This window comes from Coturnix japonica, chromosome 31, assembly GCF_054131305.1.
Source record: "Coturnix japonica strain WE chromosome 31, WE-NBRP24, whole genome shotgun sequence".
NCBI classification, from domain to species: domain Eukaryota; kingdom Metazoa; phylum Chordata; class Aves; order Galliformes; family Phasianidae; genus Coturnix; species Coturnix japonica.
The window spans coordinates 3,899,947-3,925,340 of record NC_140693.1 but is presented as its reverse complement, the minus strand read 5'-3'; the positions used below and the strand labels follow the sequence as shown (position 1 = coordinate 3,925,340).

At 39.6% G+C, this 25,394-nt stretch overlaps 2 protein-coding genes and 3 long non-coding RNA genes across 5 annotated transcripts; all 5 read right to left on the bottom strand.

Annotated features, from left to right (window-relative positions):
* LOC146755649 (uncharacterized) lies at positions 1-1,451 on the bottom strand. The gene is made up of 3 exons (XR_014937968.1): positions 1,346-1,451; positions 663-805; positions 1-344 (listed from the first exon to the last, which is right to left on the bottom strand). It is a non-coding gene; the product is annotated as an uncharacterized LOC146755649 (long non-coding RNA).
* A 4,440-nt stretch (positions 1,452-5,891) lies between these two features.
* LOC146755648 (kinesin-like protein KIF20B) lies at positions 5,892-12,174 on the bottom strand. The gene is made up of 5 exons (XM_085525353.1): positions 12,103-12,174; positions 10,692-10,887; positions 7,048-8,251; positions 6,469-6,607; positions 5,892-6,047 (listed from the first exon to the last, which is right to left on the bottom strand). Exons 3-5 carry the CDS (start codon positions 8,193-8,195, stop codon positions 5,892-5,894), a joined length of 1,443 nt encoding a protein of 480 aa, XP_085381479.1. The 5' UTR covers positions 8,196-8,251; positions 10,692-10,887; positions 12,103-12,174.
* A 3,678-nt stretch (positions 12,175-15,852) lies between these two features.
* Positions 15,853-17,049, bottom strand: LOC146755647 (uncharacterized). The gene is made up of 2 exons (XR_014937972.1): positions 16,756-17,049; positions 15,853-16,119 (listed from the first exon to the last, which is right to left on the bottom strand). It is a non-coding gene; the product is annotated as an uncharacterized LOC146755647 (long non-coding RNA).
* Positions 17,050-18,435: 1,386 nt separating this feature from the next.
* On the bottom strand, positions 18,436-20,599 carry LOC146755646 (obscurin-like). Its single transcript, XM_085525352.1, has 4 exons — positions 20,592-20,599; positions 20,175-20,179; positions 19,398-19,664; positions 18,436-19,187 (listed from the first exon to the last, which is right to left on the bottom strand). The coding sequence occupies exons 1-4, from the start codon at positions 20,597-20,599 to the stop codon at positions 18,913-18,915; spliced, it is 555 nt and encodes a 184-aa protein (XP_085381478.1). The 3' UTR covers positions 18,436-18,912.
* Positions 20,600-22,273: 1,674 nt separating this feature from the next.
* Positions 22,274-24,995, bottom strand: LOC146755645 (uncharacterized). Its single transcript, XR_014937973.1, has 3 exons — positions 24,777-24,995; positions 23,913-24,060; positions 22,274-22,434 (listed from the first exon to the last, which is right to left on the bottom strand). It is a non-coding gene; the product is annotated as an uncharacterized LOC146755645 (long non-coding RNA).
* Positions 24,996-25,394: the final 399 nt, after the last annotated feature.

The window sequence follows — 25,394 nt, the reverse complement described above, 5'->3', positions numbered from 1 at the left end:
TTTAAGAAAGCTTGTATTTATTTCAGCCTCAATGGAGTCAGTTTGAAACTGTCAGAGAGACACTGTACACCTATATACAAATTTAAGAACACAACGGAGTAACTGTTACTGTTTATTAACAACCAGTTTTAATAATACGATAAAAGTATGTCCTGAGAAAGGGGAACAAACACGCTTCTTCAAGGTTTTTTAGCTGTTCTGGATCTCAGCCGTCGCTTGATGATCAGATGATCACTTTCCTTCTTTTGTTCCTCAGATTCCTGAAGAAAACATTTCAAAAGTTACTCATCTTTTCACACAAGACTGACAAGCTCTTCCTGACCCACGCAAACATATTTCTTCCCCTAAATGGATTTCAGAATAGCATCTGCTTATTATATTTTATTCAGAAAACTATGGGATACCGAGATCATTTTAATGCAGCTTAATCACAAGGAACAAATATGGAGAATGTACAAAATCCTGTACTGTAAGCCAGCCAAACAAAGAGATCTTTGAGGACAAACTAAAACAGAACAACAGGAAGACCAACAAGAATGACTTGGTAGAATAAAGAAATACCTCAGTACTTTCAACCTCCTCCTGCAAATAGATGAAACCTCCAGTCTGTTTGGACTCCTTAGTAGTTTATTTTAAGCCAAGACTACAGTATAATCGCTTACCGAAGAAGCAGGTATATCTAGAGGGCCAGAAACGACAGTGGAATACAGCTTCCTTTTGCATCGTTTTGGCTTGGTCTCTCCTTCTTCGAGACTTTCAGGTTCGTTTGATTTAGGAGAACTTACTGCTGACATCAGCTTCTTGGCTAGAAGAAATTTGTTTTGATACATAAACCAATCAACTTACTGGTTTTGTGAGTCTTTAAATCACTGAATGCAAAGAAAGCTTCGTAACAAACTTGGTTTATAAATGACACGTAAAATTTAAGTGAAAATACTCAGAAATTGTATTTGTTCATCGAGGTTCTTTATTGCTTCTATAGCTGAAACTGTTTATAGGTTCAGGTACGGCAGCTTAAAGCACACATTAAAATGGAGTATGAAAGACAATCATGGCTCAGAAGTCGCTGGAAGTCAGAAACTTCAGCAGGAGTTAAACAACAGGCCTAACTTTCGTGCTGACAGAAGCACAAGACAGAACCAACTTTCTCTGTATACTTGTAGGTTTTCACAAATGTAATAATGAATCTCTGAAGAGACGAATAAATGCATTTACTTCATAAATCAAAGGACAACTTAACATGGCAGACAAGTCCTCTAAGAACACATACATTAATAGCCTACAGCAGAAACAAGCCATTCTACAATGTCTAGAAAACATGGAATAAAACTTATTCTACACCAACCTTTAGAGTGTATAATAGAAGGAGAGCTTTGAATAAAATCTCCAACTTTTTGCAGTGTTTCATCCTTCTTTTTAGTCAGTCTTGAAGCATGTACTCGCTTTCTCAGGAAGTAGTCTTTTCCGGATTTCTGTTCAACAGAGATGTGAACATGTGAAACAAGAGCATTGTTTAAACTTCATTTTAGTTCAACGTTATTTTAAGTTGACATTTTGAGCTTTACTACTGACACCTCTGTTCATTATGCTGATGATACCACAACGGCAAGTAATGTAGACAATTTTATACCCTTTAGGGAGTTGTCAAAATCTCAGCTATTTCAAGGCATACGTTTCTTAAAGTTTCTTAATAAGGCAGTAGTTTCTTCAAAAGTAGCTCCCAAGCTCTGGAGTTGTTTCTTACATAAGCTGTTCTAATTACATAAAACAAACAAACATACAAAACAGAAGACAACAGATGGGAAAAATCTACTACTCATACTCTGACCATGCCAAGGATACTGCTATCACATGTGAACATCTGTTTTTAATAACTGCCATGCATATTAATGATATGAACCTTAGTTTAATACAAGGGCTTCACTTACAAAAGCACACGATAATACACTAAAGCTTCTCTTCCCAACTATTCAGTGTGCAATATCCTTCCCTCCAAATCATTACACAGTACAGCCATTACACGCTCTGGGGACAGACTGACTTGCCCTTTGGTTAGCTTATGGAATTTAATAGGAAGAGCTCATAAGCATGTAAGATTCCCATTCAGGTATACACATAAGGATAAGACACTGCTTCTTTCGTGTGACCACACAATTACAGGAAGTCCCAAGCTAGCTTCAAAACTAGAACAAAAACCAACCATTTTCTCGTCACTTGCAGAGGGTGAATTAAAAGCCATGACAGATTTTGTATTTTTCGTGTTCTCACTTTTCACAAAATCCTGGGAAAATAAGACAAGTTTCAGCCATGATTCTTTTGGAAAGAACAACAGATGTCACAAAAGTGAACACTTTAAACACTTTTGCTAATAGTAGGGAAGTATCTGCTAGTGGTAACTATTCCACTGTAAATCAAATAATAAATAAGCATTCAATTATAAAAACAGGACATTAAGATATCAGTATTAGACATCTCATGATGTCTAAAAAGCTGATTTATGTTTACAGGTTTCAAAGAAAATACACAATGAAGTTAAGAGAAATTCCCTTCTCTTAAACCATTATCACTGAGCTTGGCTATTAGTTTTGTTCATTAAAGCCGTTCATTGATTAAATTCTTCAACTACTTTACTGAGGTAGAAATAGCATTTTTTTAATGCTTAAATGAGAATGGTAAAAAGGCATCAGATATTTTGTTTTCTGTTGGGTCTAGGTCATACCTCATCCATGTCATCACTTCTTTTCTTTTTTGCCTTAGGCATTTTCACTCCTAAAGGTATCATGCTGCCGTGCTGCTTTATCTCCATCTTATCAGGTTGCAGAGGTGTCAGTGGGATTTCCAGCTCCGGTTTTGGGAACCGACTAGTTTTGCCATTTTCTGCGGACACTCCAGAAGAGTCGAGGACAGTTTCCAAATGCTCCTGATAGCACAGAAGAATTTTAAGTGCAAGTGTTAAGGTAGCCATGAGATTAAAAAGCTATAAAGCATCTGGAAAAGGATATGTAAGCATTCGATTTTCCTGCTGTAAGAACACTTGTAATAGAAGGAGTCTATTTCAGTTACAGCAGAGTTTTACCTTCTTTCCTAGAACTTGTTACATTTAAAATTATTTCCAATCTATGATCACAAAAAAAGTTCTCCATGTTAAACTGAGCCTGATACTTTACAAGTCATTTTTTCTCAAGGGCACAGACAACTATACTTTTTTTTTAATAGAGAATGGTGGTAGAACTGACACGATTTTCTTCATCTCAACTCTGCTGCGTCAGAACTGGGCAGGAACAGGAGCATTTGATTCAAGTGTTCGATTAACTTCCAGCTTAATCTTAGGGAATTTGCCCTTCCTCTTCTACACTAGAGATGTTATTTACATAAGTAAGGTCCAGCTGGCAAGGTGCAAGCCCAGTACAAGTCATTAAAGAACTCCATTGCTATCTTTTCCCTGGAGAGAATACAGACATTCAAGCAATGACACCGTACTTAAGCTGAAGGCTATCATGTACCTGCTCATGGTCAAATGGCAGCAAATGCACAGCTAAGTGACAGGGAAATGTCAGTATGCATTTCCCCAGCAGCACTTACTGTCCACAATCCACCCAATCCTGTTTTTCTCAACAGGAACAACAAAGTCAGAACTGAGATCACCTGGACTCCTCCTTCTCTATGGCAGGAATTCAGCTAGCATATCAAAAATGAGTTCAGATGCTGGTTGAACACATGGAAGACAGGCTGCTGGGGGCATCAGAAAATGGTAGATGGCTGCTTCTACCGCTGCTAGTAACTAGCAAACTCCAGTGTCCCAAACACAGACTAGCAGCTTTTACTACTTACACTGTTCCAACCCCCTGAGGGGAGTCTTCTTCCTCTCAAAAAGTTACCGAAGATTGTAGAAAGACAAAAAGTAGTCAGAGCCACTTTATCAGGCTCTGCTAAGAATCTGAATGGAGTATCACCACCCACTGTATTTCCAAGAGTTAAGTTGGTTAATAAATACTTTGTTTTTAAAATATATGTAACTGCTATTTTATGAAAGTTAGCAATTAAAAACTTATATAGGAATGATTAACATCATCTGCTAACAAAACAATATCCAGAAATCCTGCAGAGGAAGAAAATAAGTTCAATTTGCTGTGCCCGTTTCAGTGGCTCCATGAATTTTTTCCAAGTAACTTATCTAATCATGAGCCACAACATGAACAAAAAGGGGTTAACAAGATGTTAAGTACTGACTTTCTATAAATATAATCATACCTTTTCATTTACAGAGTCATTCCTTCTACTTTGTCTTTCTTCAAGTAAAGGTATTTCTGGCAAAGTCTGGGGGCTACTGTGGTTAATGCGTTGTTTTAATTCCTTTATAAAGTCATCTTTGTCAGCCAGTTCTTTTCTTAACTCTTCTATCACAGTTGCATTATCCTAATAAACAGTAAAAACTGCTGAGTTGTGGGAATGGCAAAAGGAATTAACACACACAAGCAGTATTGCAATTACTTAGTAGCATCAGCTTTAGAATTGCAGGCTAGAACACTTAACTATTCAAGAACAGTAACATTTCACGGATTTGTACGGTCACTGTTACAAGTGCAGTAGTCACAGAATTGCCTGGGAAGTTGTAATACAATATATATTGATTCTTCTATTTTACCTATGCGCTTCAGCCTTCATCTCTCTTAAGATATAATAACCCGAGCCTTTATTTGTTCCCAAATCCTCGGTACTGTGAGAAAGTCGGCAGTTGTAGGGGAAGTTTTGCTATGAGAACATCTTTCTTCTCAGAGAAAGTGAATCCAAACATTCTCAAAAGAGCACAACTCATTTAGTCTTCTGTTTAGCTTCTGAAATTCTATGCTACGGCTTAGATTGGCTATCCTGATTAAAAGCTGGATGTTGAAATAAGAAATGCAACTTCCAGAGATCATCCCCCCTCTGCTTTTTGATGCTTCCCTTAATCTCTCTCCACGTCCCCTTCTGTCTTTTCATGCCATTGTAGATACTACCTCAGAGAAAGCAAAGAAAGTAAGAAACCTGAGACAGAACTACTGTCTGAGTATTGAGCCTAGCTTGGGATCCGGAAATGCTGTGAATTATCGGAAAAAGCTACAGATGTCCAGTATGATTGTAGGATCATAAGCATCAAACTGACATCTGCTTATCTGAACTACTGAAAAAATTGAAATTCTAGTAATTAACAGAAATTCTGTTTCTGAAGAACAAAAATAAAAGCTGGTGCTTTTTTTGGTTAGTTGCACATGATGTCAATACGACAGTGTTCAAGAACAGAACCACACCCAGAATACAAAGAGCAGGTACAGGAGTTTTACAGAATTTATGGGTAGCTAATCAGGTAGGAGGAAAGGAGAGCTGACCTTGCTTGAATCCTTTAAGGCAGATTGTCTCAGTTCTGCTATTTCTGTCTCTTTTTGTATGACATTAGAAGCCAAAGTTTTGAGCTGTTCTTTCAAAGCTTCTACTAACTGATCTCTCTCCTCACGCCACTTTTGAAGATTATGGTCCTTTTCCTCCAGCTCCTATATTTCATGATGAAAGAAAAGCATACACAGTAGAAACAAGCAGAATCTTTAAGACAGCCTAGAATTAATAAGTTTTTCATATAGCATAAATAAGGACTCAAGCTGATAAAAAGAGTTTATGGTAAGACATTTCAATTAACATATCGTGATGTCACTCAACAAGATCAGGTTATATGTATGTATTATATATGTATTTACTATGCAGATTATTGTATTTAAAGCAATCTGCCAGTGCACTGTAGTGATTAATTATTTGAATATCTTTCATGGTCTACCGCTAATTTCAGTTGGCCACTTTCATTTTGCTCCAATTTTTTTTTTTCTTCACCTTTTTCCTGTTGCTTGGAAAACCTGCATCATTCATTTAATAAAAATTAAGAGCAAGAAAAATACCCGTTTAAGTTGTTGGATATAGAAGTCTTTATAATCCAGCTCATCCTTAAACTGGTTATTAATCCTTTCAAGTACATCCATCCTGTTCCTGAGGGATTCCTCCACAGAACGCATCGTGGACACCTGTAATGTAAGCACAGCTCACGGTTCATTAAAAGACTTCTGTAATCCAACCTGGCCAAATACTTCTTTGTTAAATAAAGAGGAATTCACAAACAAGTGCTGAGTAGGAAAACGACAGCAAGTGCAAGGTTACCAAGGAAGACATGAATTCATTTTTAAGCTTCAATTTTCCACCCCAAGCACACCCAATAAACTTTCAGACTAAGATCCTGCAAAATGGGTTTTAAAATATCTACTTGTTTAATAATTAAATTTTAACTATTAACATCACTGAAGCTGAAATTGAAGAAAAAAAATATACATGCTTATATTAAAGAGCCTCTGGAAATTAGTCTATTTCTCTTCAAGTAAATAGCATTCTTCTTCCCAGTTATCAGCGTTTTTTCACAAGACTTAGGTTTTAGGCTTTGGAGTTACAAACCTCGCTTTGTACTTGCTGAATTTGTTTCTCGGCATCAGAATGTTTGTCCTTTAGATCTGCATACTCTTCTTCTTTCCTCTGCAAATCTTTTTTCAAATTCAGTACAAGGGCAGAACTCTCAGAAAGAATATTTTCTAGCCTTATGTTAAAAATAAAGAGACAAAGAACATTACTGTTACACATCTCATGGAAACAGCAATTACAGCTTAATCCATGCCCTGCCTGTTGGTTTCTATTTGTAAATAGACTCTTAAATCTATCTAGACCAGTGACAAGATTTAAACAATTACTTTTGAATTTCAGCTTGCTTCTCATAATCAGATGCTGAAGCAATAAATTATTCAGATGCTATTCTGAGGGATATACAACAAAACCACCAGAAATCCCCATATTATTATTCATTTCCTTGCACACTCCTGTTTTCCCTTGGAACTCAAGTAGCATACCAAAGCATCCTAAAGTAGTAGTTTGGCCATTGATAAGCATGCAGATGCATTAAGTCGAAGGGATGTTCCCATTAACTATTTTTAACTCTAGTTCATTCTCAAAGGGCTCTAAGTTAACTTAGTGGTTACTTACGATTCTATACGTTGCACTTTCTCCATTTCACTCTTTTCCTTTTCCCGAAGAGAGTGTTTCATCTGCTCCAAGCTGTTTTTCAGCTGCATAACTTCTTGAATCAGATTTGCTTCTTTGCTACTTAACTCTTCAAACTTTTTGTCTGCATTTGCAGACTTCTCCTGCAGAGTTGCTGTAACTGTCTCCAGATTAACAATAATAGATTCTTTTTCTTTAAGTAATTCATTGAGTTTTGACACATTGTCTTCCATTGTCTTGGAAGCCTCCAGGCGATATTCAAGCTCTCTTATTTTTACCTCACAGTTGGCAACTTCCTCCTGAAATTGTGCAATCACTCTCTGATCTTCTGCAGTCTTTTCTTCAAAGTCCTGAGTTTTCTTTTCTATTTGCTCATGTAACTGATTCACAAGATCTTCTTCCTGACTAGTGTGAGTTGTAATCTCACATAGCTTCATTACAAGTTGACGATTACGATTTTCAGCATTATTCAGTCCCGCCTTTAGGTTTTCATTGTCTTGAAGCAGTGCTTTGATGTGCTGACTTTTTTGTGAGAAAACATCAACAATATTTCTGCATACTTCCCAAATCCTTTCAAGACTATAGTTAAAGGAGAAGTCCTGCACAAGATCTGAGATGGAAGAAGTCTGTGACTGAATGCATGCAGAACTAATTTGAGATGTCCCTGGCTCATCTTTTTCACAGTCTGAGGAATCCTTTACACTGACAAAGTCAGTACCAATGGCGTGAAACTCTAAGTGACATTTGTATAATTCATCTAATTTGGTCCGCATTTCTTTTACTTGTGACACTTGATCAATTATATATTCTTTGGCAACTTCTATGTTGTTAGTTAGTTGGGCATTTTTGTTTTCAAGTGTCATATTTATAGATTTCTGTTCATCCAGTTCAGAAGCAATTTCCCGATAGTCAGCTTGACCCTGCAGAATTTGTTCACGGAGGGCATCAGCTGTTTCTTCAGAAAAAGAAAGCTCAATACGCAGGCTTGTTACCTGCTTACTGAAATCTTCTTTTTTATTTTTTTCTCTTCTGCATTGTTCTTCAAGCACAGTTAAATGATGTTCCAAGATTTCAGTTCTTTCCCTCAGTGCTAGTACTTCCTTTCGGTACGCGGAGCACTTTTGTTTCATGTGTTCAATTGTCCTTTGCTCTACAGTGTTCTTTTTCTTTCTCTCATTTACAGCTACTGTAAAACAAACAAACAAACAAACCAAAAAAAAAAGGGGGAAAAGGAATGTAGCTCAGATTGATTAAAATAATTATTACATAGCAGTTCACAACACCAAGTAGCAACTTCTAAGTGAAACACTGTCGTAATATGCAAGCCATGACCTCACATCACATAGTATTTGATACTAGTGAAGGAATTAAAGTCCTCTGAACACATAATCAGGTGCCTCAGATTTCTATACAGAATTAAGAGCAAAAGGTTTTCAGTCTGGAAGAACACTTTTACCATGGCACTACTCAAACCTTCCACTCCACACCAGTAGAAAATCTAATTAGATTTAAGAAACATGGGAACGAGATAGATAATTCACAGCTATATTCTTTCTATCTTCCGTGCTTCAGCAATCCCTATAAGGCAGCCAGGAATCACTCCATCTACATCTAAATGGTAGATAAACAGTTCTCTAAGAAATTTCATTCCAACTCACAGTCCTCTTACTTTCAAAAGAAAGATAAAACTCTGGACAAGTTGATCACTTAAGTGTTGATATCTGTCTCTCTCATTCAGTTCATCTCTAAACAAAATATGAGGATTCCTACTTCTGTCCACACTTACTCTTTTGCATATAAAGTTCACTCATAAAGTTGTACAAATTTGCAGATTCAAGTTTCCATAAATATTCCATTAGCTTGGGGCTGTTTTTTTCTTTAACTGGTGAGCAATTAGCTAAAATCACAAGCATTTTCTTTCTATCAAAAGCAACTTCTGCTGTATTTCATCATTGCTTTAGAATCCAGTTATGTCCATTCCATAATATGCATACTTTAAGTATTAAAAAAAATAAATATAAGTCAAGACTTACTAGGGATTGGGTCACCACAACAATATATTCAATGGAGATTCTTGTACAGTCCTTTTATTACTCCAATGCAGAATTTTATAGTGCCCACGTGCAGCCTGCATTACATACAGATTCACATGTACTGCATGGAAGCAGCCTCTTAACTCATCTAAGGAGTTTTATATACAGCCGTCAACCGATTTAAAAGTCATACTGAAGAAACAGCAGTGGCATATTCCACCCCAAACCAGGTTTTGGGTTTTGACTGCTCACCCAGCAACACTAGTGAGGGGAATATGATTTATAAGTAATCTAAACACTTTATGCTGAAAACAACAAGCAAGCACTAAAGCAAGATAAATAAGACTAGGGAGAAGATGTGTAATGTTCAGTCTAGAAGTTCCTTACACAGGAAGTAGGGAAAAAGCATTATCACAGAGCATAGGAAACAAGACCTAAAAGCTCAGAGAATGGTGTAAATACCCTGAACTTTAAGCTGAGATAACCTAGCATCTCCTAAAACACTTTTGCTCGTGCTACTTATATAACTAATTCTACAAAAGAACCAGCACAACATACCTGTGCTCATTGTTCTACTGTGTATATTTAACATAGCTAAAGAATATATATTAAGAGTTTTTTGAAATTGGACGCTATTAATACTCACAAATAGAAGAAAATTTTAACATGATTGAATACTCAGTACTTCTAAACAGAAAACTTCATGCTGACATTGTGACTATCAGCTACCCATTTTAATTCCTATGTGGAGCATTGCTGTCATTAATTTTTAAATGAGAGCTTTGGTCATATGATTAGAACAAACCCACTACTATTTGGAGTATGGAGGAGTCCACATCCCTCCCTCAGTCTCTGGTAAGATGCTTATATGTGATGCCATCCAGTGGTCACATTAGGATTCAATATTTATGCCAAATAAAGGCAGCAGGGACAAATCATCCAAGAACAGCATCTCATCCAAAGAAGGCCTTGACTTTCTCCCTTGCACATATTTTGCAAGAGGAATACAAGAAAGGAAGGGAATACAGCTAAGTTTTAGATTTTCCCTTCTACATTGTATATGCCTTCCGGAATTCTAGGAACACTGATGCTCAGCTGTGCCCAGAAGTGAAGTTAAATGCATCAGAGCTTATCCAAACCATTTTGCTCAAATATTGCCCATGAGCGAGCAATTAGCAGGTCGTCAACAATTTTGATAGTTGCTTCAGGAAAAACAAAACAAACAAACAAAAAAAAGCACTTGAGCAGCTGATGCTACTCAGAAGATCAGCAACAGCAGTTGAAACAATCCTAAAGAAACTGCTTTAAAACTATTACCAAATCTGCAAGTGCATCAACAGATGAGGAAAAAGCAGCAAAAAGGAAAAAAATAGTGCAAAAAACTTTTATTCTTAAGCATTCAAAAATGAACAGCATAGGACCTTCTGAAAAAGGGATATTTACATAACAGTTACTTCTATTTACAGTTTAACACAGTGGCTTTTCTCCTTATACCATAAGGTACGCGCTTCACAGCCTTTTGCTTCCGATCCGGAATAGGAAGCAATTTATTGTTTTGGAAGACACCCTGTTCAATGATGGAAGAAACTGTACCTTTCTTTGGAGGTGGCTCTTCCACAGTAGGCTTATCTTCATCAGTACTGCGCTTCCTTCCCACTTCCAACTCAGTTTTCTCTTGTTTCAGTGCTTTAACTGAAAGCACTGAAAACTGGCTGCTTTCAGTTCCTTTATTAGTGTTCTCTTCTGCCGGTTCTGCTTTAATGGTAGTTAAATGGTAGGTAGTCTTTTCCTGTATTGATATAAGATCAGTTACATTGAAGCTTAAAAAAAGGAGCACTTAAGTCTCAGTAATCTTCTGTAGGCAAATATTTACACAAAACCATACAGCTAAAATATTTACCCGGTGACTCTATAGACATCAGTTACAAATCTCAATAGCAGACAGAACAAGTACACCTTCAGATAATGACAAGTGCAATACTCGGTAGAGTATACAAGGGAAAGCAAGAGCCTAGCAGGTTACAAAGTAAAAGACTTGCACACAAGAGTTTACCAGTTTATCAAAGAATTTCCTGTTTCCAAGAAGTCAACAAAATTACAAACATGGTCAAAGAGCAAATGGTCAGCTCTCATACAAGTTCATCACATCACACTTCTGCTAAGCTGCTAAAATCACTTTCATCGTGACAGATATAATCCAACCTTAAAGCTTAGTCAGCTCTGTCACGCATATTTTAGATTGTGTCCTTGACCACAAGTGAAGCTTCCTTACTTACAAGATGACGATTGTTAAGCCATGCTGGCACTGCCAAGGACTGATTATTCATCTTTAGTAACTTATGAAAAGAAAAGCCTCAGAAGTGTTCAGGCCACACAATCTCACAGATAGAGTTGGAGCCTTGTTCTTGGAAGAAGTAATAGGTGAGGACATGACTACTCATCACAGTCAGCTTTAATACCATGGAAATACTAAGTTGCAGTGATGCAGACAGTCAAAGACTAAGAAGGGTCAAGTTGCTAAGCTTACAAGGTTAGAGATCTGAGTGACAGAATTAACTATAAATGTTTTCAGAGCTACTTCAGGCTACCAAACATCAAAAAATGAACAAAAACCACCAGAAGTGGTATGCACACATACTTAATCAAGCTAGTCTTCACATATTCAGTAGCTCGCAGTACATTAGTCAGAATAAAGTTTTATGGACTGCATAGAACGTGGAGATATCCTGACCATTCATACTTGTACTTCCAACTCTACTCAACATACTTTTACTGTTGCTCTTCCTCTGATGTAGGAGTGTGAGGCAGGAGTTAGTGGAACACGCTGATATTTTTGTTGTTTGTGTTAACAACAACTACCTTCAGATAAATTTGAATTGTTTACAATTTCAAGCGAGTACCAGCTACATACAGAAAATCAGTTTTCCAAAAATGTGTTGATTACAAGCATAGAATTAGTGTTTTTCTTTTTTTGTATAAGGATACGGAGATGTGTAAAACTCACATAATCTTTTACTTTTTCTTCTAAATGAGATTTTAAGTCTTGTAGCTCTGTAATAATGTCATCTTTCTGCACCTTGATTGAGATTGGAAATAAAAAATAAAAAAAATTCAGTCATCAGTTTCTAATGTAGTGTTAAGTAGCTGAATTACACAATGCATTAAAGGCAAATTCAGTTAAGCTAAGCTCAGTAAGAAATCTATTAATTGAGCCTACTGGAATAGCATTTTAAGCTACCACAAGTTGGTATTAATTAATTAATTAATTAAAACAATTTTACACAACATCTTGATAAAGTTACCTCAGTTGCTTCTTTAAGTTGCTCAACAGACTCATCCAATTTAATCATCTGCATTTCAAAGTCTGTAACACACAGAAAAGGTTGTATTACATAAGTAGCCAATAGATAATTTATTAAGTAATCAATTTTTCCAGATATTCTAACGTTTAGGTAGCTTTTGAACAGATTAATTAATTTGCATGTGGTCTTCACTTATTGGGAGTGATTCAAAAGTTTTCTATATTTCTTGGAATGAAAACATTGCATCAACAAGACATAAAGAAGAGTAGAGATTACAATATAAAAGTAAAAATCAAGATATAGACATTTAACCCCATACTTACGAAAGCGTAAAGCTGCTAGTTGCAGTTTAAAGGAGAGGGGGAAAAAAAGAAAAGAAATAACCAAAAACCGTGGAATTGCTGAACCTGAATATACACAAGGAATAAACTATCACTTATCTACAGGCTATGGTTCCAAAGGTAGAACATCTCCTCTAATTCCTACTCAAACTGGTTATTTCTCTTTTAGATTAATGAACTATTTCTGTCTTCTACCTTTCACATCGCATAACTCACCTTTGTTCTTCTGCATCAGCTCTTCTTCAGTTTTAAGTAGTTTGGTGTTTTTCTCTGTTAGCTCTTCTTTGGTCTCCATCAGTTCAAAGTTAGTTTTCTCCAGCTGCTTTTCAAACCAGCCAATATCTTCCTTTGGGTCCCCCAGGGATACAATGGAACTATGTGCTGCCTCAGCTTGCTCTTTAATATCCATGACATCATAATGCACAGAATCAAGAATGCCCTCAGGATCAACACAGGTGTCAGGCACTATGCTATGTTCTCCACCCTGAAACGTAATTTATAATCAGTTAAAACTGGTGAATAGCTGACTACATAATAGCTGTTATTTCTACACATAGTCTGGATAGCCACTATGAAGACAGCCATACAAGAAGTTTTTAATTTCAGCTTCAAAACCCACCTCACAAATTCACATACAACACGACAGTGATTCCTATGGGGGGAAGATAAGTGGCATTCTAGTAACAGCTAATATATTTTATAGTATTTGATGACCACGCTCCCTTTTTTTTTTTTTTTTTTAAATATTACCCCAGATTGTTCTCCTTCAAATTTAACGTACAAGTTCGGACTCCCCTTTTCTTTGTATACAGCGTAAATTTTCATTTTGTGTTGCAGAAACAAGGAAAACGCCCAAATTCCCAAAGCTTTCTGAAACTGTTCTTAAGGCTCAGCAACTATTCCTGCTAGATGAAGAATAGATGTATCTTGCTCATCATACAGCAACACAGCATGCACTTCTTTGTAAACAGCCTTGTGTTTCTACAAGATGTGCCCATAACATTTAAATAGTAAAAAGGAAAATATTTAAGGAAAAAAAAAGAAAAATACCAGGGTGTCATGGTTTAATAACTTTGTAATTCTGCTATCAGTATTCCACATCATAACATCATATAAAGCATGAATAATTTTACTGCTCCCGAACACTTGCAGTGTATTGATGATATTGTTGTGTGGGGCCATACAGCAGCAGAGATTTTCAAGAAAAGAAAACAGATAATCCAAATTCTTTTGCAAGCTGGTTTTGCCATTAAGCGCAGCAAGGTGAAGGGGTCTGCCCAGGAAATCCAGTTCTTAGGTGTAAAATGGCAAGATGGGCATCGACACATCCCAGCAGATGTGATTGAAAAAATCACTGCTATGTCTCCTCCCACCAACAAGACAGAGACCCAATCTTTTCTGGGAGTAGTGGGCTTTTGGAGAATGCATGTCCCAAACTACAGCCACATAGTGAGCCCCCTCTATCAGGTAACACGGAAGAAGAATAATTTCTCATGGGGTCCTGAGCAGCAGCAGGCTTTTGAGCAGAGAAAACAAGAGATAGCCCGTGCCGTGGCCTTGGGGCCAGTACGGACAGGACAGGATGTAAAGAACATCCTCTACACTGCTGCTGGAGAGAAAGGTCCCACCTGGAGTTTGTGGCAAAGAGCTTCAGGAGAAACCCATGGCCAACCCCCGGGACTTTGGAGTCGAGCATATAAAGGGTCTGAGGAGTGCTACACTCCAACTGAGAAGGAGATCTTAGCCATGTACGAGGGGGTTTGGGCTGCTTCTGAAGTAGTTGGGACAGAGGTTCAGCTCCTTCTAGCACCTCGCTTGCCTGTGGCCCCCCTGTCACGGACACAGGTAGATTTTTGTTTAAACCGTGACAACTACCCAGAATGCAGCATAAGGGAATTTTTGCCTAGAACTCTGGAGGACTATTTTTAACTCAGAAAGGTCAGAGATAGAAAGTTCACACTGATTTCTGGGTCACCAGCCTCACCGTACATCAGCATTTTTGGTTTTTAAATGATACATAAAGTTCTCAATGGCACTGCTCTAGTCGGTAGTTCTTTCCCTTTCCGTGCAGCTTGCTCTGTGCATGGCTTGTGAACCGCTATTCAGGCCAGACAGCTGCAGCCCCAAAGACCTGCCATAAATGTACAGATTCTACCAGGATAATGTCTTGGTAGTGGAGAAACAGGATGCGCAGTCATATGGCTCTCACACATACCTTGTACAACCAGCTTGGCTCTGGACTGGGCATCACCAATGTCACAGGTGTACACGTCACTGTCACTTTTCTCCAGATTTTTTATGCTCAGCTGCAGGTCTCGTCCTTTCTGTGCCCTCTTGTATTTCCTGCCAGGCCTGAGCTCAGCAATGCCTTTCCTCCATATGACGAAGGATGCGGCTTTCTCGCTCTGACATGTAAAAAGTGCACTTCCACTTTCTTCAATTTTCACATCTGAAAGTTCCTTGATAAAGTAATTAGGTTTTTCTGGAAGGAAAAAAAAAAGGATGAGGGTGTAGGACAAAGGGATTTGTTACCCCAACAAGTCCCAAGCATACAGAGGTGTCCTGAATCTCCTTTGCCCTCATTTCAGAATATCACATAGAGATGCAAAGAGTCTAAGAAGACCACAGAGTCCACCCATTTACATAGGTTTGATAATTCCAGTAGATATCTGGAAAGTTCAATACCATTATACATGCGCTGGTAGGATCTCATCTGATAAACTGCATATAGTTTTGATTACACATATTCAATATAGACTAATTCAGATTGCCATCTTTTCTTGGCTCACTAACACCCAAGATCATAGAATCATAGAATGATCACAGAATCATAGAGTGGCCTGAGTTGAAAAGGACCTCAAAGATCATCTAGTTTTAAACCCCCTGTCAAGGGGCCACCAACCACCAGACCAGGCTGCCCAGATCCACATCACACTGGAGAATCATTCGGTTTCCAGATTATTTTAAGGAAAAGATTTTAATCCATCATATTTTCTGAAAACTAAGAATTGATCCTGCTCAAGGAAACAGAAGAGAAAAACATCACCCACAGGCTGCAGATATTTACCTCGACTTCTCTACATGCCATCCCCAGTGTGCTTTTCAACTCACCTTGCACAGTGACCCTGGCTTTTGTTATGGAGTCCTCTGTCTCACAAGGGTACTCCCCACTGTCCTTGGCAGTAGAGTCATGGATGATCAGAATGGCCCCAGTTCCCTCCTGCTGCAAGTCGTACTTCTGGCTTTTTCTGATTGCTTTGCCATCCTTGTACCACCTGATGTTCAAATCCGGTTTTGACAGCTCACAGCTCAGGCTGATGTCCTGTCCTGCTGCTGCTGTCTTATCCTCCAGCTGTTTTGAAACCTCAGTAGGTTTTCCTGGAAGAAAACATGCTTTTTGAGTAACATACACTTAGGGTAGGATGCCTCTCTCAAAATACATGCATCTACATGCTGGAGATAAGTTAGAGAGGCACTTGCAACAGACGCCATCCTACAGCCAGCAGTAATCTGCAAAGTACAGACAATAGAATTCCAGGCAGCATATATTCTCTCTTAAATCCACCCAATTGAGGATGATGAACCATGTCTGAAAACTGCCTCTCTCTTCTCTCCACTCATCACACTGGGAGCCTCGGATGATGCTCTCAGATGCACATGCTCTAGATAGGAATTTGTTGTACAGCTAGATGATGTGAAGGCCATCCCTTCAGCTTATACTAAGAGGATATTTGCTCCCACAGTTCCCTCAACAGATCATTCCTGATTTACTGTTAATGGAACAAGCTGTAGTGAGATGCCCATTTCCAACACTACCCCAGTGCTTTGGGTAGTTCTCACATTTGTGTAAAATGTTTTGTCCTTTAACTTATTTTTAAGAGAAATTCTCAGTGCTTCAAGGTTCAAGTAGAAGGTTGCTATTCACTTTAACCATATTATGAGTTAGCTCTCACGACAATCTTATCAGAAGACAGTTGAAGGAATCAGACCCCAGAATCTCTCCCATCTCATTACCTTTCACAGACAGAGAGGCTTTGGAGGTTAGACCACGGGCAGTAAAAAACGACTTCCCCAGCGTCAGTAGGAGTCACACTTTTGATAATGAGAGTATATTTCCGACTCACGTTAGAAGCTTTAAATCGCCCACCATTTTCCATTCTGCTTCCATTCAGTGTCCAGTTGAACTCATCAATGCTTTCATGGGACAGAATGCATTCAAAAGTACAATCTTCTCCCTCCTGGATTTCAGTGGTTTTCAGCTGTTTGGTAATGCCACTATTCAGCTCTGGAAGGTAAGAGATAGGTTAGTATGAGGTTTATATGGAGAAAAGGCATTTGTGACTGACATGAGTAGCAGTACTGGTGTTTTAACTCAGGATTTGCAGAACATGGCTGCATTCCTTACTGATGTATTCTCTAAGACATTCTCCACTCAGAATTACCAGAAAGATATTAAAAAAAAGAGACGTGAATCTCTTGTCTTTGCTCTGGAAGAACTACAATTAGAGCAGCTCAGTCCATGGAGCAGAATGAAGATTCAATGAGCTACAGAGGGAACAACCTAACAGAGAGGACAACTCTAGGATGCTGCGTGAGAAAAAGGGTTTTGCCTATGACAAGAAATTAAATGTTTCTATTAGCTCATTTGTTACCATCCTACCCCTACTGGTGTTCAAACCATTTCTCCATTTTAGGGATGTTTAGAAAGGAAACATTTCCAGGACATTCTTGATGTGTTTGGTGATTTTCATGGCAAAATGACATACATTTACATCAAAAGCAATGGGAATTTTCCAGACATCACTGTGCTAAATTGCAGTAATACACTTCTATTGTAGAAACTATTAAGGCTCGTGGGGGAATAGGTGTAAGACATAGTGACCACACTGAATGTGCTTTCAGCACTCCTTTACTTTCCACAGTACTTACCCTGAATGCCGACCTATGATTTGGCAACATCACTGCCAATATCACAGGTATAGAAACCTGCATCTGACTTCTCGAAGTCATGGATAAGGGGACATAGGGTCTTCCCAGACTGTACCAGCTCATACTTGTTGCCAGAAGGGAGCACAACACCGTCCTTTTTCCACACTGGTTTGACCTTCTCTTTAGAGACTTCGCATTCCAATTTAATCACACCCCACTCCTCACCAAAAACATCATCCAAGGACTTCATGAAGACAGCAGGCTTCTCTGCAATTAAACAGGCAAAACAGAACAACGTGATACAGAAGTTGAGACATTTCCAGTTGCTTTCAGATTTTTAAAGAGGGATAAATAAATCTTTACCAGCACTGACGACACCAATATAGAACCTAAAGCGGTTTCATGTGTGTTGACTGAATGCACTTTATGGAATTCTGAACTAATCAGTAGGAGAATACAGGGAACAGGAGGGACAGCCTGCATTGCTGGTGGGTGGGACTGATATCATATGAAGTAATTGGGATGCAGCTCTTCTAAAGCTGGAGAGCTGGCATTGCCCTCACATGGAGCAGAGCTCATACAGCAGGCCACAGGATTAAGAGGATAAGCTGCTGAACACTTTTGATTTTCCTGTTTTATTGACTCCTTTTATCTCTCTTCTATTTCACACATCAGATGTTTATACTGGGGAAAAAACTTCCACCAAATGCAAAAGAAAGGAGAAATAGGAAATCCTTCAAACTCTGAGCGCATAGAGTAAAAGAGCTTAATTGCTGGGGAGAGCAGATTAGAATCACAGTACCCTTAGAATTGGAAGAGACCCTTCAAGGCCATCTAGCCCAGCTCCCCTGCAATAAAAAGGGACATTCACAGCTAGATCAGGTTGCTCACAGCCTGGTCATTAGTCATCCCAGAGGCAAAACACACACTGAATGATCTCTCCCTGCAGTCATAAATCCTTGGAGACAACAGCATTGACACTGCATGTTACTGAAGCAGTAAAAGAAACTGCTCTTGTAACTCTCCTTGTGTTAAGTAAAATGATGATAAAAAGCAATGGAATGCTTTGGCAGGACACCAAACCCATCCTCCTTCGTTGATATCTGCTGCAATGGAACCTTCCACTGGAAGAAAGCCTCTGATGACTTTTCACCCCAGAGAGGTCAGCTTTAGAAGCAGGATTGCTGCACAATAGAATGAACTGGAGCTCCTTAGCATCTCTTACATCCAGGAGGGGTGTGATCAGACCCACCTATCACCTTCAGGTGCGCTTTCTGACACCTTGTCTGACTTCACTGTCACTGTGCCAGCATCCTCAGGCTTAACCTGCTTCATTGTCAGTGTGCAGCAATTGCCAATGTTCTTGATGTCATTGTAAGTGTTGGTGTAAAGGAGGTTGCCATTCAGGAACCATTCCACGTCCTCGTCATTATGGGACAGCTCGCAGGAGAAGACAGCAGAGCTCTCTTCTTCAATTTCTACATCCTGCAGGTGCTTCGTTACTTCTACATTGCGGGCTGTGGGGAAACAAGGTGAACTGTTACCACTGTTCCTATAAATCATACTGGGATGTGGTAGAATGGTTGGACTAGATGATCTTTGTGTAATCTTCTCAGTGAAGATTATACATTTATAAAGTTAGCAGGAGAGAATGGCAGAAATCAACCTCAAGAAGAGAAATCTGAGGTGAAATAGGACATGGAAGAGGTCACCCTCCCTGCTCATACCTTCATCTGTCAGCGTGGCCTCAGTCTCTGCAATTCCTGCCTTGCACTTGTACACACCAGCATCATCGGGCTTCAGCTTCAGAATCTTGAGCTCTGCTGAATGCTTATCCCTCTTGATCTTGTACTTCTCAGAGGGATCGATGAGTGTGTGGCCTTTGAACCATTTCACAACCTTTGGAGAAGGCCTGAAGTCACAGGACAGGATGACAGAATGATGTTCCAAAGCTGTCTTGTCCTCCAACTTCCTGGTGATTTCTATATGGTAATCTGCAAAGCAGGGGTGGAAGAGAAGAAAGGATGAGGACAATTGGAAGAAGAGGAAAGTCTCTTGCGTGTATTCCATTCCAATTAATGTCAAGTTCACAATGGTTCTTTGAACTACTCTAAAGATAAAACAAACGATTGTCTATAGGGAATGCCATTGACTACATTTCTATAAAGTAATACTGTATATTATCTACCAAATGCAAGGTCCAGCTCTTGTTCTGTGCTTATTAAATTGCTCCCAATTGTTGAGGCTTTTATTCAAATAAGAGTGAGTTGAAAATATAACAAGTACTTTAGGATGTGAATGGAGACTCTTATGCTGGGGACAACAGCAGATAAAAAGCCTGCAAGTTTCTTTCAGATGAAATCAATGACAAACTGCATCAAATTTAGGTGCTACCAAACTTAACCTTGTCTAGTTCAGAAATACAATTAATTTCACCTGATTTGACTTCTTTGGTATAGCCAAGGACAAAACCTCAGCTCTGTAGATCTGAATACTAAGCACACCACAGCTATTCAAACAGATCTTTTACTGAGATGCAGCTGTCTCATTTAGTGTCCAACGACTTTGAACTGGAAATGGAGCAGACCCTCCAGACACACACACAAATTTTCAAAGACCCCAGTGAAGGAAGTTAATTACGTTAATTAATTCTTCATCTTCATGATGTAAACCAAGCCTGGATATGCTACCTCTGACAAGCAGATTGGCTGTGGATTTTGATTTGCCAATTGAGAACTGACTGGTGCCTGTCATATCAGTGGTGGTTTTCGGTATGGTCAGCTGGTGGATGGTGCCTTCTTGCTGCATAATCAAGTTTCTGCCAGCCTGTAAGACTTCCCCACGTAGGAATACCACTTGGGAGGTTTCACAGAAGGAATGGATATCTCGCATTCAAATTTGGCTTCTTCAGCCTCAGTCACATCGTCATCACACAGCTCCTTTACTAGATTAATGGATTGCTCTTTAAGAAGGATGGAACAAGAGAAAGCAGAGATTTAGAAGGAATGTAAAAAACCCTTACATTATCACCCCACTTACTCACGTCAGCATTACTGCACATGAACACTACACCTATCAGCTCAGAATGCCTTGAAACATCATTAAAAAATAATAGAAAGAAAAGAATGTTGTTAAGAAGTCAGACAATAAGACTGACAATCTGAAAAGAACCCAGATCTTCTGATTCCCAGTCCAACATCTAAATCAAACCATGACCTTCCCATCCCAATATCAAACTCCTCGCATTACGAAATGGAAAAGAGGTTCATTGAAACACGGACTTTGATAATTACTTTGGTTAAATACAGCAACTTAGCTCTGAACAACAAGTTTTCTCCTAGTAAAGGTCTCTGTAGCTCAAATGTAATGACTCTACTTAGGAGAAATTCATTTTCCAGGAAGTTCTTGCCCTTATAATTGTAACAGTGGCAAAGCTGGGGACTGAACTCTTGAGTAGTGTGCTAACTCAAATGTCTCCCTTTTCTTTATCACACTTAACATCATATATATACCCTAACATTGTATATATTTAAAAAAAAACCAAAACCCTGTGTTCTTTTCAAACAGCAAGAGAAAATGAAGAAAAGGTCAAGCTATGTTTTTTATCCCTCAACGTTCAAACACAAATCTGAAGTCTAAACGTAGAAAATCAACCTCCTAAGAAAATAATCCGTCTTACTTAGCAAAAGTAAATTCCAAAAGAGAAGCTGGATATTTTGTGGGCAGAAAGGTAGGTAGGTAGGAGTTTTTATTTCTGTGAAAGGTCCTGGTGGTGTTTAACTTCCTTGACATTAAAGCAAAGGATGTTAGCTCGTTTATAACATAAGATAATTTAATCAAAATCGTCATCAGAAGCATAATTACCTTTAACTGTAAGATGGGCACAAGATTCACGAGATTCTGCCTTTTCTGCTACAGATTTTATTTCTGCTGCATCCTTGACTTGGACACGTGTGTAAGTCAGCGAGTAGCTCTTTCCTGAAGCAGAGAACCACAGAGTCACTAAGGCTGGAAAAGACCACTAAGGTCATCTAGTCCAACCGCCAGCTCATCCCTACCAAACTGTGCTCTTGAAAGCAAACCCACAACTACACTTTGCTTCCTTGAGCAAAGAGCTCTGAGGCACATGGCCAGGCTGAGCATCATCCATCTGGTTTCACAGCATCACTGCCTGTTCTCTCATGTCAATGAAACCACCCATTCCCCCACGTCCACATCCCCACCAAAGTGTAATCTAAACATGGCTTCTACAAGGACTGATCAAATGCGGCCACCGTCAAATTCAAAGTACCTGATACAGAAGGATCACACTCACTGTCAGACAAAACCTCTTTGGAGAGGTGAACTGACTGCCCTGTTCACCCTCACTTTGGAAATAACTGCACTCATTTCCTACCTGCTCCCGGCAGTGTGGGATGGTGGGATAGCATCACACTTCCCACACTACGCATCCCACCATGTCACTTGTTCCACCTAAACCTCAGTCCCAAAACAAAAGGGGAACTCCCTTCTGAACCCTCTTCACTTCATTTCAGATGTCTTATATGCTTGATCTCCAACCCACCCCCCACTCAGGAGAAAGATCCCCCTCTTACACCCTACCATCTTGCCGCATTCTGATGTTGTCATCAGCCTTCAGCTTGTTGTCATCTTTGTACCACTGGCTCTGAACCTCATCGTGTGAAATCTCACAGACAAAAGATGCACTCCCATATTCATTCACTTCCACATCTTCCAGTGGTTTAACAATCTTGATATCTCCAGCTGTGAAACAGTAGAGATATATTTGTCAGGGTATTTCCAGAACTGAGTGCAGCATCTTTTCCTTACACATATTTGCATAGAAAATAAGTAGGATTATGTTTTATTCTAAACCATCATCCATTCCTGAGTCATTTCCCTTTTCAACACAGTCAATGCATTATTGCCCTTGAACTAAAAGATAGACTTACTAGCTACAATGGAGCTCCCTGCAAACAGTTTTCATGGAAACCAGAATCTCATTTATTCTAAAACCTTTCAAGCAAAATTAAGGGTAGAAAAACAATAGAACTGACTGAATCTTTAAGGTCATTTAGTTCCAGTCCCCCTGCTATAGGCAGGGACACCTCCCTCCACACCAGCTCTTCTCCTCAGGGTCAAGGCTTCTCTCAAATCATTCTCCTCTAAGCCTGTGCCTGTGCTTGGGATTGCCCTGACCCAGGTGCAGGGCCTTGTACTTGGCCACACTCAAGTTCATGAGGCTGCCAAGGGCCCACCTCTCCAGCCTGTCCAGGTCCCTCTGGGTAGCATCCCTTCCCTCTAGCACATCAACAGCACCGCTCAGCTTGGTGTCATCTGCAAACTTGCTGAGGGTTCATTTGATTCCACTGGTCATGTTACCTACAAAAATGTTAAATAACACTGGTCCCAACACCACCCTCCACCTTTACACTGAGCTATTGACTGCAGCTCTCTGAGTGTGACCATCCAGACAGTTCCCTATCCTGCAACTGGTCCATCCATCAAAACCATTTTTCTCCAGTTCGGTGACCAGGATGTCATGCAGGACGGGATCAAATGCTCTGCACAGGTCCATGTAGATGATGTCAGTTGCTCTCCCATTATCCACTGATGCTGTTACTCCATCATGAAAGGCCACCAAGTTTGTCAGGCATGGCTTGACCTTGATGATGCCATATTGGTTACCACCAATTACCTCATCTTTATTTTCCAAACTATGCCAAGGAGAACTAGACAGAACTCTACAATGTCGTGTCACTACAAACCTGTCTGAACCATTGGCTTCTCTGCATGCTCATCACTAGTCTCTCCTTAGCTTGTGTGCCCACAATGTATGGGGAATGTCAGCCACAAATCTTACCTAGGGGACATCTTTGCTTCGAAGTCCCTTGAACATCACACAATCCCTTTTAACTCTCTAGGTCTGCACTTATTTATGTCAGAATCAGACCATATTTCTGTGCTGCTATTTCCCTTTCCTTCTGAAGGGCCTGGATACAACTTAGATTAACCTCAGGAGCAGAGTTCCTGCATAAAACAGCCAGTACTGAAACAGCAACCCAACCTGGTTGCAGACTGAGAGAGAAAATGAGAGTTCACCAAAGTCATGGGACAGGACAGATGTTCATGTTCATGCTAACACTGAACCCAAGTGGCCACATGAGGACAGCAGCTAGTAGGAAATCAGAAAAAAAGCATCCTTTCAGACGTCCCTTAGGAAAGTGGAATCTACCATGAACCTTTAGGGTAGCTGATGTCTTGTCTTCAGCTGCTTGGCATGTGCATGTTCCCTGATTTTCATATTCACACTAGTGAATAATAAGACTTCTCTTATTTCCCTGGGAAGTAATGCCCACTTCTTTTACTTTGACGGAGCTCCTTCCAATCCTAGAAGGAAAAATATCAAGTCAGATCTCCATGAGTCCTTCCATCTCTGCACTGAGCAAAGGGAGCCTTCAGATCTATGCTTAATTCACCCACTCCCCTAGAATTAATGGAACTGTGCTTACTGGAACATATGCTGAAGCTTAAGCACAGTGCAGTGTTTTCAACATGTAGGAATGGCTATAGAACATGCATAAATTCTGGCTGACCTATGACAGCTTAAAGCACTGTGGAGGACTGTTAACAAGCCCGTTTGGACATCACCTTGAATAAATGACGTTATCCCCAAGTAAGGGAAGGAACAGCTGAGCACCGGGGAGGTACACAAAGTGCCAGCGCAAATTCTCACACTGTCAGGTGCAAAGAAAACTCAGATTTCACCCTAAAACCCAGTTCACAACAAGGCTACAAAATCCTGGCTGAGAATTTCTGTGTTAGAGTTGAAGCTCAAGACTGTACTCCAACCAACAATATTTTGTACAGCAAGACCTCAGGAGTTCACAAGAAACCTAAAACAAACTTCCATTTCTACTTGATAAATGAACTCAGGGCATAATAACAAAGAGTGCTGATCTGGGCAAGTAAAAGAGCACAAAGAAAAGAGAGCAATGCAAAAGCTATCAAGCAAAAGCTCAGACTCGCATCCCTTGGAAGTGAAATTAAAGGCTCTCATTCATTTCCAGAGAAGTCAGAAAGGAAAATACCATTACATGCCATACCTTGAACCACTTGACGTCCACCTTGGGCCTGGACAGCTCACACTCAAATGTGACCTTGTCCTTCTGAGTGACGCTAATGTCTGCCAATGGTTTGCTGATTTTCACAGGCAATTCTGAGAAGGAGAAAGAAGGATGTGGATTTAGTTGGGAATGAGGTCTCTAGGAGCATCTGGCATAAGGAATAATGAAAGGCAGTGCCTACTCTCCATGCTTACTAGAACTTGTAATTAACAACAAAAAAAACTATTCTTTTGAGCACATTATCATTACTTGTGCTAGGGACAATAACGTTCCAACAATCCTCTTGATATCTGAGGGATATTCTGGTGGCAATGGCCCAGTGCAAAACATTCTTTGCAGCTGGAAGGAAAGCTGGTTCTGCTGTTCAAGTAATCTGGGACAGGAGCAGATAATGACACCTTGCACCAACCAATACCTGTCACAGTGAGCCTCCCCGAGGAATTCATGCCTTCTGCTTTCAAGGAAATGAGTCCTGCATCTTCAAGAGTCACAGAAGAAAGTGTCAAGGAATGTTTCTTCCTCTGGACACCCATCGTGATATTTGGTGCAGGCTTCAGCCGCACGCCGTCCTTCTGCCAAGTCCCTTCCACATCCTCA

Coding starts and splice junctions, on each gene's coding strand:
- LOC146755648 (XM_085525353.1), bottom strand. CDS start 8,195: ATGAAACAAAAGTGCTCCGCGTACCGAAAGGAAGTACTAGCACTGAGG. Junction 6,608..7,047: donor AAAGTGCAACGTATAGAATC/GTAAGTAACCAC, acceptor TTTTAACATAAG/GCTAGAAAATATTCTTTCTG. Junction 6,048..6,468: donor TTCAGCAAGTACAAAGCGAG/GTTTGTAACTCC, acceptor CTTACATTACAG/GTGTCCACGATGCGTTCTGT.
- LOC146755646 (XM_085525352.1), bottom strand. Junction 19,188..19,397: donor GGCCACGCTGACAGATGAAG/GTATGAGCAGGG, acceptor GTTTCCCCACAG/CCCGCAATGTAGAAGTAACG.